The 15,626-nt window shown below is 60.8% G+C and overlaps 1 protein-coding gene across 1 annotated transcript; it reads right to left on the bottom strand.

Annotated features, from left to right (window-relative positions):
- Positions 1 to 10,380: 10,380 nt before the first annotated feature.
- LOC128680695 (uncharacterized) lies at positions 10,381 to 12,396 on the bottom strand. The gene has a single exon (XM_053763995.1). It carries the CDS (start codon positions 12,394 to 12,396, stop codon positions 10,381 to 10,383), a length of 2,016 nt encoding a protein of 671 aa, XP_053619970.1.
- Between the last annotated feature and the right edge of the window lie 3,230 nt (positions 12,397 to 15,626).

Genomic DNA, 15,626 nt, shown 5'->3' with positions numbered 1-15,626 from the left:
CACCACAAAGCCGTTCCCTCTCTTCTTAATCGCGAGGGGAGGGGCGGCACCAGGCCTAGCCACGATGGCCACGAGGCCATCCAGATCCCCCGCCCAGTGGGGCAGGGAGGGAACCGCGTACGGCTCCGCGACCACCGCGACATCCAGATCCCACTCCGCCATGGATTGCAGGAGGAGGTCCTGCGCCCTAGCGGAGTGGTTGAGGTTGGCCTGGAGGAAGGTGACCCCCATCACTCCTCCATTTGGCCGACTGGCGCCTCCCCTTGCCTTCCCTCGCGCGGAGGAGGGGACGGCCCTTTCCCTCGGATCGGGGGTGGGTTGCAGGCCCTACCCCCCATCACGTGGCCCGCCGGCTTGCCGGCGTCGCGGCATACCGCGCAGCGGGGCTCCGCTGTGCAGGAGGCGGACAAATGTCCTGCCTCCCCGCACCTATAGCAGAGCCGGCTGCGGTCCGTCTGCGAGGGGCACAGCGATGCGGTGTGCCCCTTCCCCATGCACTTGTAGCAGTGCATGGGGCGCGCCTCCAGGTGCCGGAGCTGCACTCGACTCCAGCCTACCGTGAGGCTGCCCGCCTCGATCAGCTTTTTAGCCGTCGTGACCGGGCAGCGCATCAGGGCAGAGCCAGAGCCCCGCCAGTCTGAGCGGATTTCACCCACCCAGACCTGGTCCTCCGTGCAGCTCCCGGCTTGCGCGACCGCAGCCTTTATCCGCTGCGCCGTTGCCGCATCATTCAGGCCCGTCACGCGGAAGTCCGCGGTTTTGACGGGCCTGGAAACGTCCGCGACGCCGGAAAGGGCCGCCTTCAAGGCCGATGCAAGCGCATCTGCCTTGTCTGAGTTGGAAGGGCCAGAGACCTCGATTAGCCTCGCCCCGGTCGCACTCGGGCGAATCCGAAGCGAGCCGATTCCTAGCCCCTCCAGGCTCACCGCCTGCTCGGCCTTGAGGAGGGCGGAGCTGTATGTGGCCCCTTTTTGCGCTGCCTCCGGCTGTAACTTGAGAATTACAGCCGAGGAGCTAGGGGCCGACAGCTTGGCCGCCCTCGCTGGCGCCGCCCTGGGGGGTGCCTTGGGCGCCGTTGCAGTGGCCTTTGTTGGGGCCGCCGCCGAACCTAACCTTTTTTTTTTTTTTTTTTTTTTTTTTTTTTTTGTTTTCGCAGGGGAATGCATTTACGCACTGAGTGTGGGACTCCTGGGCCGCTATCCAGCCCAGACTACCCACTAAACCCCTGCGGGTGCCATCGGCCGCTTTACAGGGAGGCGCCTCGGATCTATCTAACACAAGACGCCTCAGCGGCTGGCCGGTCTCTTTCGCCAGAGACCGGACTCACCATTCTCAGGGGCCCACCGACACCTGGTGGACCCCTGCCGTCGGGTGGGACTAGTCCCACCGATTTAGGGGGGCGCCTGCAGGCGCGCAAGGTAGCGCCTGCGTCGCACCCCCGTCCGCCTTCTGCGGATCGGCTCCGCGAGGGGGTGGTCCTCGCGGTTCCTTTCCTCGGCCTCCCTCTGTGACATAACAGTCTCACAGAAGGAGGCCACTGCCGCCCAGGCTCCGTCACTCCCGAGCATCGCATTGACGACACTCGGGAGCGACAGATCCACTCCACCGAGCACTGCCACCAGATCGTGGCGCTGCCGACTCCACCTGGGACACTGCTCTAGAACATGTTGAGCAGTGTCCCGAGCCTCGCCACAATCGTGGCAGACCGGCTCGGTCTCCCGCTGGGCCACGCGGTGCAAGTACTCACCGAAGCAGCCATGCCCGGTGAGCACCTGCGTCATGCGGAAGGTGAGAGGCTTGCGCCGCCTCAACATCCATCTCTCCAGGACCTGGCGCAGGGCCTCCACTGTGCGTACACCGTACGTTGCCCGCGCCAGGTCTGCCTCCCACCTCCGCATGAGTTCCGCTTGCCCTCGCAAGCGGACCCGCCGGACCATCTCAGGCGAGGGGTGCTCGCCGATTTCCCTCCTGTTCGCCACAAAGTGGTAAACCTCGGCGAGCACCTCCGCCACCAACTCCCACGGCGGGTCGCCCGCGAGGGCTGTGGCCGCAGAGAACGCCACTGTACGGTACCCCCGTATCGCCCTTACCGCGATCACCTTCTGCGCCTGCCGGAGAAGGCGCTTATTCTCCGCGGCAAGGGCGTCCACCCAAACGGGGGCGCCGTACATCGCCATACTCCGGCACACGCCGGAGTACAGCTTCCGTACAGCGTCGCTGGGCCCACCCAGATTGGGCAGGAGTCGGCCCAGCGACGCAGCCGTCCTGATGATCCTTTGCCCCAGCTCTCGGAAGTGGGGGACAAAGGACCATCTCCCGTCGAGGATGAGGCCCAGGTATTTCATCTGGGCACTCACCCTCAACTCCTCATGACCCACCTGGAGGCGCGCCCCTGGGGGAGGTCCTCGCGTCCGGGCCCCGCGGAAGAGGAGGACTTCGGTCTTATCCAGTCGGACCCGAAGCCCCAACCTCTCTATGCGGCCGACCAAAAGGGCGAGGCCCGTTTCGGCCAGCCGCGCCGCCTCACCGAAATTCGCACCCCGGGACGTGAAGAGAGTGTCATCCGCATAGCAGATGACACCCGTCCCGGGGGGAAGCCGGCACCGCAGGACCCAATCGTATGCGATGTCCCACAGGATAGGGCCGAGAATCGACCCCTGCGGGACACCGCACCCGACGCCCCGCCGGACCATTTGACCTCCCCTGTCCTCGTACAGGACGACCCGCTCCTCCAGGTACGCCCCCAACAGCCCCCGCAGGTACGAGGGCACTCCGAAGTACCGGAGCGCCTCCCGTATTACACAGTGCGGGATACTGTTGAAGGCGTTGGCGATGTCTAACGACGTCGCCAGGGTCACCTCGCCTTCTCTGTCCGCCTCCTCCGTCACCGACCGCAGACGCCTGAGGGCGTCGATGGTGGACCTCTTGGCCCGGAATCCGTACTGCACGTCAGAGAGACGCGGTCCCGGGCCTTCCTCCACATGCCGAACGAGGCGAGAGGCCACAACACTCTCTAGGGCCTTCCCAGCCTCGCTCAGCAGGACCAGAGGTCGCACCGCCGAAGCCGAGTCCAAGGGCCGGCTCCCCTTCGGAATAAGGCAGAGCCGGCCCTCCTTCCATAATTTCGGGAACTGCCCCTCTCGCAGACAGCGGTTGAGCAGCCCCCGAAACTCCTCCCCGAGGTGCACGAGAATCAGCGCAAGCACTTTCCCGTGCACCCCGTCTGGACCCGGTGCCCTCTTCCTTGTCTGGAGGCGGTCGAGGACCACCTCCATTTCGACGTCGGTGACGGGAGGCGGATCTGCCTCCACCTCTTCTCCCTCCGCGTCAGGCGGCTGTCGGGCCATCCTCGGAGGAGAAAACCCTCGCGGATTGCCGGGGAATAGATCCCCGACAATCTCCCCCAGCAGAGCTGGCTGAAGGGTCTCCGTTAGCGGGGTCGCCTGTGGGCGCAATTTGTCTCGCGCCCACTTATACGGCCGGCCCCATGGGTCTCTTTCGATACCCTCCACCAGCTCCTCGAAGGCTTCCTCCTTGGCCCGACCGATGGCCAGCTGCAGCTCCTTACGGTTTTCCACATACACCGCATACAGCTGACCATCCCTCTCCTCGTCCCGGGGACTGCGCCGCCTGCTTCGACTATAGGCCCTTCGGGCCGCGTTGCAGGCGACGCGAAGGGCGGCAATCTCCGCCGACCACCAATAGACCGCCCGCCTAGGGGGGGCTCGACCTACGCTTGGCATGGCCGCCCGGCACACCGCTGTGAAAGCGTCGCCGAGACGGTCAGCCGCGTCGTCCACCCCCATTCCGTCTAGAGGCGGGAGGCTCCAGCGGCCGACGATGGCCGCCTCTTCCGCCAGCTCCCGGTCAAGCCGCGTAAGGGCCCAGCGCGGGAACCGGCTGCGCACCCGGGACGATGATGCCGCCTGACATTGGGGGGCGGCCGACACCTCGAACCGAATATACAAGTGGTCCGAGAGTGTCTCCACCCCCCCTTCCACCCTCCAGTCCGACACGGAGCGCGCGGCGGAGGGGGTGGCGAACGTCAAGTCCACCACCGATCCGCCCGTCCGTCGCACGCACGTGTGGGCTGTCCCCCTGTTTAGGAGAGACAGCCCCGCGGCCAGCGCCCACTCTTCCACCTTTCGCCCCTTGGGCTCCGTGGCCGGGTTCCCCCACGCCGTTGATTTGGCGTTGAAGTCACCGGCCACGAAGACCTTTAGGGGCGCTAACCGCCTTATTTCCGGCCCCAGGGCATCCAAGAACCGCTCCAGGGCCGGCAAATCCCGGTTCGGGGAGAAGTAAACACCAATTATGGCGTACTCTCCCCGAACCGCCACCACAAAGCCGTTCCCTCTCTTCTTAATCGCGAGGGGAGGGGCGGCACCAGGCCTAGCCACGATGGCCACGAGGCCATCCAGATCCCCCGCCCAGTGAGGCAGGGAGGGAACCGCGTACGGCTCCGCGACCACCGCGACATCCAAATCCCACTCCGCCATGGATTGCAGGAGGAGATCCTGCGCCCTAGCGGAGTGGTTGAGGTTGGCCTGGAGGAAGGTGACCCCCATCACTCCTCCATTTGGCCGACTGGCGCCTCCCCTTGCCTTCCCTCGCGCGGAGGAGGGGACGGCCCTTTCCCTCGGATCGGGGGTGGGTTGCAGGCCCTACCCCCCATCACGTGGCCCGCCGGCTTGCCGGCGTCGCGGCATACCGCGCAGCGGGGCTCCGCTGTGCAGGAGGCGGACAAATGCCCTGCCTCCCCGCACCTATAGCAGAGCCGGCTGCGGTCCGTCTGCGAGGGGCACAGCGATGCGGTGTGCCCCTTCCCCATGCACTTGTAGCAGTGCATGGGGCGCGCCTCCAGGTGCCGGAGCTGCACTCGACTCCAGCCTACCGTGAGGCTGCCCGCCTCGATCAGCTTTTTAGCCGTCGTGACCGGGCAGCGCATCAAGGCAGAGCCAGAGCCCCGCCAGTCTGAGCGGATTTCACCCACCCAGACCTGGTCCTCCGTGCAGCTCCCGGCTTGCGCGACCGCAGCCTTTATCCGCTGCGCCGTTGCCGCATCATTCAGGCCCGTCACGCGGAAGTCCGCGGTTTTGACGGGCCTGGAAACGTCCGCGACGCCGGAAAGGGCCGCCTTCAAGGCCGATGCAAGCGCATCTGCCTTGTCTGAGTTGGAGGGGCCAGAGACCTCGATTAGCCTCGCTCCGGTCGCACTCGGGCGAATCCGAAGCGAGCCGATTCCTAGCCCCTCCAGGCTCACCGCCTGCTCGGCCTTGAGGAGGGCGGAGCTGTATGTGGCCCCTTTTTGCGCTGCCTCTGGCTGTAACTTGAGAATTACAGCCGAGGAGCTAGGGGCCGACAGCTTGGCCGCCCTCGCTGGCGCCGCCCTGGGGGGTGCCTTGGGCGCCGTTGCAGTGGCCTTTGTTGGGGCCGCCGCCGGTCGCTCCGCAGGTTTGGGCTGGGACTTCTTTCCCACGCCCTTCCCCTTCCCCCTCCTCCCCCGGACTTCGACCCAGGGGAGCTCCGGGCATTCGTCGACCACAGCTGTTGAGGTCGACGGCCCGAAGGGCCCCCACTCTGTCGCTCCCCCAGCACCTACCCCCTTACAACCCCGCCTCTCAGAGGCCGGGCGTGCAGGGGCCCGAACCTCCAACTCCACCGGCTGCTCAAGCCGCGGCGCCGGACCCAGGCCGGAGGCCTCCTCAATGGCCGTCCTTGCAGCCCTCGCCACCTCGGAGTTGTCACCCGCCAGAGGTGGACGAGTGGCACTCCGAGGACATCCAGCCAGTCCTAGCGCTGCCAGACGGCCATCAATTAATCTGGCCATCCTCTGCTCCAGCTCATCCTCCACTGGAGCTGCCTGCCGCTGTACCGTCCGCGCAGCCTGAGCAGCCTCACGGCGGGCCTCCTCGAACCCCCGGCGGAGCGCAGCGACCTCAGCCTTCATATTGGCCACCTCCCTTTGGAGGCGACCATTATCGGCCTTAAGGCGTCGAACTTCGTCCGACTCGCTGCGCGCCACCAGGGTGTCCACGATATCCCTGATATCCGAGGAGGCCCGCATAATTTTGGAGTTGAAGCCCCCCTTGAGGGCGGCAGTCTTCCCGACGAGGCTGGTTATAATACCCAGCCTCTCCACCGCAGTGGCCATGAGTCCATCAGCACCCATGGCCCCAAAGTCCCGCGCATCAATGGGGGCCACCACCACATCATCGTCCCCACCATTCAGGGGTCCTCCCCTCCGGAAGGCCCGAGCCCCTAGAGAGGCCGAGAAGGAAGCCTCGGCATCCTCCTCTTGACTCCTCCTCGCTTCAGCCCGGGCCCTCGTCAGGTGCGAGGCACCCCGAGCCTTGCCCCTCTTCGCCACTGATTGTGCCCGTGGCACACCGACCTCAGTGTCGGTGCCGGAACCAGTCGCCACCTCAGAATAGAGGCGCTTGTTGCCCAGCACCGACTCCGACAACGAGGTGATGGAGCCCGCACTTCCCAACAGGCTCCCCATCCTCTCTTGGCCCACAGCGAGGCCACTCCCGTCAGTTTCCTCCCCAGCGGAATGTTCAGACCCTGAACATTCCATTTCCCCCCTTCCCTTTGTTTGGCCCTGAGAAGGGCCTTTTGGGTGGCCCTGAGAAGGGCCTTTTGGGTGGCCCTGAGAAGGGCCTTTTGGGTGGCCCTGAGAAGGGCCTTTTGGGTGGCCCTGAGAAGGGCCTTTTTTCAGGAAACGCCCGCGGGCGTCCCTCATTATTTGGTCATTAGACGACATTCTTCACAGTTCGCAAATTGCTCCTTCTGCACAGTGCACTTTAGCCGTCGGCCTAACCACTCCGTTACGGTGGTTAGGACGCGACGTTGCCCGGGGAACGCGACGTGGACGCAAGCACTGTGGGGTGGTTCCCCCGCCGAACCTAACCTAACCTAACCTAACCTAACCTAACCTTTTTTTTTTTTTTTTTTTGTTTTCGCAGGGGAATGCATTTACGCACTGAGTGTGGGACTCCTGGGCAGCTAATCGGCCCAGACTACCCACTAAACCCCTGCGGATGCCATCGGCCGCTTTACAGGGAGGCGCCTCGGATCTATCTAGCACAAGACGCCTCAGCGACTGGCCGGTCTCTTTTGCCAGAGACCGGACTCACCATTCTCAGGGGCCCACCGACACCTGGTGGACCCCTGCCGACGGGTGGGACTTTAGCCCCACCAATTACGGAGGCGCTTGCAAGCGCGCAAGGTAGCGCCTGCGTCGCACCCCCGTCCGCCTTCTGCGAATCGGCTCCGCGAGGGGGTGGTCCTCGCGGTTCCTTTCCTCGGCCTCCCTCTGTGACATAACAGTCTCACAGAAGGAGGCCACTGCCGCCCAGGCTCCGTCACTCCCGAGCATCGCATTGACGACACTCGGGAGCGACAGATCCACTCCACCGAGCACTGCCACCAGATCGTGGCGCTGCCGACTCCACCTGGGACACTGCTCTAGAACATGTTGAGCAGTGTCCCGAGCCTCGCCACAATCGTGGCAGACCGGCTCGGTCTCCCGCTGGGCCACGCGGTGCAAGTACTCACCGAAGCAGCCATGCCCGGTGAGCACCTGCGTCATGCGGAAGGTGAGAGGCTTGCGCCGCCTCAACATCCATCTCTCCAGGACCTGGCGCAGGGCCTCCACTGTGCGTACACCGTACGTTGCCCGCGCCAGGTCTGCCTCCCACCTCCGCATGAGTTCCGCTTGCCCTCGCAAGCGGACCCGCCGGACCATCTCAGGCGAGGGGTGCTCGCCGATTTCCCTCCTGTTCGCCACAAAGTGGTAAACCTCGGCGAGCACCTCCGCCACCAACTCCCACGGCGGGTCGCCCGCGAGGGCTGTGGCCGCAGAGAACGCCACTGTACGGTACCCCCGTATCGCCCTTACCGCGATCACCTTCTGCGCCTGCCGGAGAAGGCGCTTATTCTCCGCGGCAAGGGCGTCCACCCAAACGGGGGCGCCGTACATCGCCATACTCCGGCACACGCCGGAGTACAGCTTCCGTACAGCGTCGCTGGGCCCACCCAGATTGGGCAGGAGTCGGCCCAGCGACGCAGCCGTCCTGACGATCCTTTGCCCCAGCTCTCGGAAGTGGGGGACAAAGGACCATCTCCCGTCGAGGATGAGGCCCAGGTATTTCATCTGGGCACTCACCCTCAACTCCTCATGACCCACCTGGAGGCGCGCCCCTGGGGGAGGTCCTCGCGTCCGGGCCCCGCGGAAGAGGAGGACTTCGGTCTTATCCAGTCGGACCCGAAGCCCCAGCCTCTCTATGCGGCCGACCAAAAGGGCGAGGCCCGTTTCGGCCAGCCGCGCCGCCTCACCGAAGTTCGCACCCCGGGACGTGAAGAGAGTGTCATCCGCATAGCAGATGACACCCGTCCCGGGGGGAAGCCGGCACCGCAGGACCCAATCGTATGCGATGTCCCACAGGATAGGGCCGAGAATCGACCCCTGTGGCACACCGCATTCGACGCTCCGCCGAACCATACGACCCCCCCCGTCCTCGTACAGGACAACACGATCCTCCAGGTACACCCCCAACAGCCGCCGCAGGTACGAGGGCACCCCAAAGTACCGGAGTGCCTCCCGTATTACACTGTGCGGGATGCTGTTGAAGGCGTTGGCGACGTCTAAAGACGTCGCCAGGGTCACATCGCCTTCTCGATCCGCCTCCTCCGTCACCGACCGCAGACGCCTGAGGGCGTCGATGGTGGACCTCTTGGCCCGGAATCCGTACTGCACGTCAGAGAGACGCGGTCCCGGGCCTTCCTCAACATGCCGAACGAGGCGAGAGGCCACAACGCTCTCTAGGGCCTTCCCAGCCTCGCTCAGCAGGACCAGAGGTCGCACCGCCGAAGCCGAGTCCAAGGGCCGGCTCCCCTTCGGAATAAGGCAGAGCCGGCCCTCCTTCCATAATTTCGGGAACTGCCCCTCTCGCAGACAGCGGTTGAGCAGCCCCCGAAACTCCTCCCCGAGGTGCACGAGAATCAGCGCAAGCACTTTCCCGTGCACCCCGTCTGGACCCGGTGCCCTCTTCCTTGTCTGGAGGCGGTCGAGGACCACCTCCATTTCGACGTCGGTGACGGGAGGCGGATCCGCCTCCATCTCTTCTCCCTCCGCGTCAGGCGGCTGTCGGGCCATCCTCGGAGGAGAAAACCCTCGCGGATTGCCGGGGAATAGATCCCCGACAATCTCCCCCAGCAGAGCTGGCTGAAGGGTCTCCGTTAGCGGGGTCGCCTGTGGGCGCAATTTGTCTCGCGCCCACTTATACGGCCGGCCCCATGGGTCTCTTTCGATACCCTCCACCAGCTCCTCGAAGGCTTCCTCCTTGGCCCGACCGATGGCCAGCTGCAGCTCCTTGCGATTTTCCACATACACCGCATACAGCTGACCATCCCTCTCCTCGTCCCGGGGATTGCGCCGCCTGCTTCGACTATAGGCCCTTCGGGCCGCGTTGCAGGCGACGCGAAGGGCGGCAATCTCCGCCGACCACCAATAGACCGCCCGCCTAGGGGGGGCTCGACCTACGCTTGGCATGGCCGCCCGGCACACCACTGTGAAAGCGTCGCCGAGACGGTCAGCCGCGTCGTCCACCCCCATTCCGTCTAGAGGCGGGAGGCTCCAGCGGCCGACGATGGCCGCCTCTTCCGCCAGCTCCCGGTCAAGCCGCGTAAGGGCCCAGCGCGGGAACCGGCTGCGCACCCGGGACGATGATGCCGCCTGATATTGGGGGGCGGCCGACACCTCGAACCGAATATACAAGTGGTCCGAGAGTGTCTCCACCCCCCCTTCCACCCTCCAGTCCGACACGGAGCGCGCGGCGGAGGGGGTGGCGAACGTCAGGTCCACCACCGATCCGCCCGTCCGTCGCACGCACGTGTGGGCTGTCCCCCTGTTTAGGAGAGACAGCCCCGCGGCCAGCGCCCACTCTTCCACCTTTCGCCCCTTGGGCTCCGTGGCCGGGTTCCCCCACGCCGTTGATTTGGCGTTGAAGTCACCGGCCACGAAGACCTTTAGGGGCGCTAACCGCCTTATCTCCGGCCCCAGAGCATCCAAGAACCGCTCCAGGGCCGGCAAATCCCGGTTCGGGGAGAAGTAAACACCAATTATGGCGTACTCTCCCCGAACCGCCACCACAAAGCCGTTCCCTCTCTTCTTAATCGCGAGGGGAGGGGCGGCACCAGGCCTAGCCACGATGGCCACGAGGCCATCCAGATCCCCCGCCCAGTGAGGCAGGGAGGGAACCGCGTACGGCTCCGCGACCACCGCGACATCCAAATCCCACTCCGCCATGGATTGCAGGAGGAGATCCTGCGCCCTAGCGGAGTGGTTGAGGTTGGCCTGGAGGAAGGTGACCCCCATCACTCCTCCATTTGGCCGACTGGCGCCTCCCCTTGCCTTCCCTCGCGCGGAGGAGGGGACGGCCCTTTCCCTCGGATCGGGGGTGGGTTGCAGGCCCTACCCCCCATCACGTGGCCCGCCGGCTTGCCGGCGTCGCGGCATACCGCGCAGCGGGGCTCCGCTGTGCAGGAGGCGGACAAATGCCCTGCCTCCCCGCACCTATAGCAGAGCCGGCTGCGGTCCGTCTGCGAGGGGCACAGCGATGCAGTGTGCCCCTTCCCCATGCACTTGTAGCAGTGCATGGGGCGCGCCTCCAGGTGCCGGAGCTGCACTCGACTCCAGCCTACCGTGAGGCTGCCCGCCTCGATCAGCTTTTTAGCCGTCGTGACCGGGCAGCGCATCAGGGCAGAGCCAGAGCCCCGCCAGTCTGAGCGGATTTCACCCACCCAGACCTGGTCCTCCGTGCAGCTCCCGGCTTGCGCGACCGCAGCCTTTATCCGCTGCGCCGTTGCCGCATCATTCAGGCCCGTCACGCGGAAGTCCGCGGTTTTGACGGGCCTGGAAACGTCCGCGACGCCGGAAAGGGCCGCCTTCAAGGCCGATGCAAGCGCATCTGCCTTGTCTGAGTTGGAGGGGCCAGAGACCTCGATTAGCCTCGCTCCGGTCGCACTCGGGCGAATCCGAAGCGAGCCGATTCCTAGCCCCTCCAGGCTCACCGCCTGCTCGGCCTTGAGGAGGGCGGAGCTGTATGTGGCCCCTTTTTGCGCTGCCTCTGGCTGTAACTTGAGAATTACAGCCGAGGAGCTAGGGGCCGACAGCTTGGCCGCCCTCGCTGGCGCCGCCCTGGGGGGTGCCTTGGGCGCCGTTGCAGTGGCCTTTGTTGGGGCCGCCGCCGGTCGCTCCGCAGGTTTGGGCTGGGACTTCTTTCCCACGCCCTTCCCCTTCCCCCTCCTCCCCCGGACTTCGACCCAGGGGAGCTCCGGGCATTCGTCGACCACAGCTGTTGAGGTCGACGGCCCGAAGGGCCCCCACTCTGTCACTCCCCCAGCACCTACCCCCTTACAACCCCGCCTCTCAGAGGCCGGGCGTGCAGGGGCCCGAACCTCCAACTCCACCACCGGCTGCTCAAGCCGCGGCGCCGGACCCAGACCGGAGGCCTGATCAATGGCCGTCCTTGCAGCCCTCGCCACCTCGGAGTTGTCACCCGCCAGAGGTGGACGAGTGGCACTCCGAGGACATCCAGCCAGTCCTAGCGCTGCCAGACGGCCATCAATTAATCTGGCCATCCTCTGCTCCAGCTCATCCTCCACTGGAGCTGCCTGCCGCTGTACCGTCCGCGCAGCCTGAGCAGCCTCACGGCGGGCCTCCTCGAACCCCCGGCGGAGCGCAGCGACCTCAGCCTTCATAATGGCCACCTCCCTTTGGAGGCGACCATTATCGGCCTTAAGGCGTCGAACTTCGTCCGACTCGCTGCGCGCCACCAGGGTGTCCACGATATCCCTGATATCCGAGGAGGCCCGCATAATTTTGGAGTTGAAGCCCCCCTTGAGGGCGGCAGTCTTCCCGACGAGGCTGGTTATAATACCCAGCCTCTCCACCGCAGTGGCCATGAGTCCATCAGCACCCATGGCCCCAAAGTCCCGCGCATCAATGGGGGCCACCACCACATCATCGTCCCCACCATTCAGGGGTCCTCCCCTCCGGAAGGCCCGAGCCCCTAGAGAGGCCGAGAAGGAAGCCTCGGCATCCTCCTCTTGACTCCTCCTCGCTTCAGCCCGGGCCCTCGTCAGGTGCGAGGCACCCCGAGCCTTGCCCCTCTTCGCCACTGATTGTGCCCGTGGCACACCGACCTCAGTGTCGGTGCCGGAACCAGTCGCCACCTCAGAATAGAGGCGCTTGTTGCCCAGCACCGACTCCGACAACGAGGTGATGGAGCCCGCACTTCCCAACAGGCTCCCCATCCTCTCTTGGCCCACAGCGAGGCCACTCCCGTCAGTTTCCTCCCCAGCGGAATGTTCAGACCCTGAACATTCCATTTCCACCCTTCCCTTTGTTTGGCCCTGAGAAGGGCCTTTTGGGTGGCCCTGAGAAGGGCCTTTTGGGTGGCCCTGAGAAGGGCCTTTTGGGTGGCCCTGAGAAGGGCCTTTTGGGTGGCCCTGAGAAGGGCCTTTTTTCAGGAAACGCCCGCGGGCGTCCCTCATTATTTGGTCATTAGACGACATTCTTCACAGTTCGCAAATTGCTCCTTCTGCACAGTGCACTTTAGCCGTCGGCCTAACCACTCCGTTACGGTGGTTAGGACGCGACGTTGCCCGGGGAACGCGACGTGGACGCAAGCACTGTGGGGTGGTTCCCCAACCTAACCTAACCTAACCTAACCTAACCTAACCTAACCTAACCTAACCTAACCCAGTCTCCCCGCCGCGCGCGAGCCGAACGCACACGGTCCACGTCGCTCCGCGCAAAAAATTCCGCATTTTTCGTTTAAAAAATTAATATCTCCGGATCCAAAAGTGCTACAGCTAAGTGAGACACCTTAAAAAATGCGCGCTCATTAGTGCTATAAACTGTGTTTAGTGTTATAAGTGTAGATTTTTAGTAACTATTTTTAAAAGTGCAAAAACTCTAAATTTTCGTTGACTTTTTTCATATTTAAATCAATAAAAAAACCCAGTGGACAGATATCTTTATGATTCATATACCAAATTAAAGGTTACAACAGTGCGCAACTTTTGACGTATAGTACAGTGATATTAAGACAATAGTGTAACAACAGGAAACCCAAACATTTTCACTTTTAAAAATTTTAAACTTCAAAAAATTTTTTCTCTAGAATAAGATCGATAACCCCACTTTTTTGAACTGCTATCTTGTGTGTAAAATCAGTGACTACAATTCCACCAAATTTGAGACATTTCTGCTGAGCCATCAGGTGGCTATCACAGAAAAACGATCACAGCCAATCAGCGGTTTTCTTGTGTTTGCGGCTAAACCCATGCACCCTCGCTAGTGGTTCAACTGCCTCCTGAAGTGCGGTAAGAAGACGCATCTGAAGGCAGTTTCACCAAGTTCCTGGGATCCCGCATTCCTGAGATACAGCCGTTTTTCCTGCCGAAATCCAACATCTGGCGACTTCGCGTCATCACACACCAGGACCCTGGAGCCCCAGAGCTAAGTGACATAGTTGAGCCCCTAGTGCATCTATCTGACCATAATTGTGCCAAATCTGAGAATTTTCCCTGCCATAGTTTCTGAGATAGACTGTCCTAACCAAAAAAGAGAACATTTTTTTGACGACTTTACGTAATTTCAAACTGAAAAATCACTTTTCTCCTACGGGATTTTCGGACAAACCAACATTATACATCCATAGTCTAGACCTAAAAAAATAAGTTTCACGCTGTTTTTGGAATTTTATACCCAGTAGTTTCTGAGATATTAAGCTCGTAAAATCGGAAATTTTCACTACTTTTTCGCATTTTTGGTCAAACTTGCACTCTTTTCCAATAGATTAGACCCACAGAAGTACACCCACGCCATTTTTGAAATCTTTTCTCAACTAGTTTCTGAGATATTAATTATAAAGTTAAAATAATTCTCTTATCTTTTTTTTTTTTTTTTTTGTTTAATGTTTAAGGTCATTCTTTCTTTCATAAATCATGGCAAGCGTTAAAGCCACCTTGCCCACCCCCCCGACCCTCCCCAATTTGTCAGAAAACCCCACAGAAAAAATATATCAGCTAGCAAACATCATTATAGAAGCAATTAATCAAGGAAAAAGCGTCACAGCACCCAATAAGAAATTAATAGTAGACGCAGCAGAAGCTATTAAGAGCACCACGATAAAAATCACATCGAGCAATAGTGAAAAAAGCTCTCAGGACACCCCTAACCCCCTAACCCCAAACCCCACTATTCAGGAAGACACACTCAGACGGGTTTTTAGGGAGGAGCTTGAGGCGTTCCATACCCTCTCTACCCCCTCCAAGGCCCCCACATACGCCTCTTTGACCGCCAAGGCCCCCACTAAATCAACTATTCTTGTCAAGACCCCAACCCCCGACGGCGACAACGCCAAACCAGCCATACAGACTCTGAGAGAACAAATTTCATTTAAAGATAAGAACTTCGCCCCTAGCAAAATAACCCAGATTACAAAAGACAAACTTATAATAGAAGTTGAAAACCCACAACAACAGAAAGAAACATTAGAGTACATTAACCAGTTCGAACACCTGCAAGCCTCTATACCAAAGAAACGCAAACCACTAATCATTGCAAAGGGAATCCATAGCCGAATAAATAGAGAAGAACTTATACAAATCATAACAACACAAAACACTCTCCCAACAGAATCAATCAGGCTGTGCTACTTGACTAACAACAGGAACCCTAAACTATACAACGCCGTACTAGAAGTCGACCCCTCTGTTTACGCCCGTATCATCGGACTAGAGAGGATCGCTGTTGACTTGCAACGAGTGCACGTAGCCCCCCAAACAAGATTTATACAGTGCCACTCGTGCCTCCAATTTGGACACACGAAAAACAAGTGCACATCCAAAACTAAACCGTGCGCACACTGCGCATCCCCTGACCATCAGATTGACACCTGCCTAACCAAGAACGCTCCAGAGTTAGCCTGCTGTTACAACTGTGCAGGCAAAGGCCAAATAAGGAACATCCAAGACACACAACTCAACCTAAACCACTCCGCAACCGACCATAAGCTGTGCCCTAGAATAAGGGCAGCCAAAAACAGAATAGAAGAAGCCACTGACTTTGGATATTAAACAAAAATGAAATTCCTCCAAATAAACCTCATGAAGAGCTACCGTGCGCACCACGAATTTATTCAATATTTTCAATCACAGGAATATGACATAGCATGCGTCTCAGAACCTTACACAGGCAAATTAAACCATATAAAAGCCGTCCCTGGTATTGACATTCACCAATTCTACCACAATGGCCACGTTAAAGCAGCAATCCTCATTAAAAACAAAATTTCAGCCCTCGGAATGGCACAATTCTCCAACAGTAACTTAGCGGTAACACAACTAAAAATAGGACGTAGAAATCTTTATGTAGCCTCAGTTTATATCGAACCAGACGAAGACCCATTCAACACCATGCTTAACTTAGACCGCTTTCTACTCGCAACCAACGGCTCACTCAGGATCGTGGCAGGTGATCTTAACGGTAAACACCGAATCTGGGGCGAAGCTATCAACAACGATCGAGGCAAAGAAATCTACGAGCTCAC

Source organism: Plodia interpunctella, chromosome 25 (assembly GCF_027563975.2).
Source record: "Plodia interpunctella isolate USDA-ARS_2022_Savannah chromosome 25, ilPloInte3.2, whole genome shotgun sequence".
Classification (NCBI taxonomy): Eukaryota; Metazoa; Arthropoda; class Insecta; order Lepidoptera; family Pyralidae; genus Plodia; species Plodia interpunctella.
Note: the sequence above shows the minus strand (reverse complement) of the source record. Positions and strands in the feature narration are given on the sequence as shown.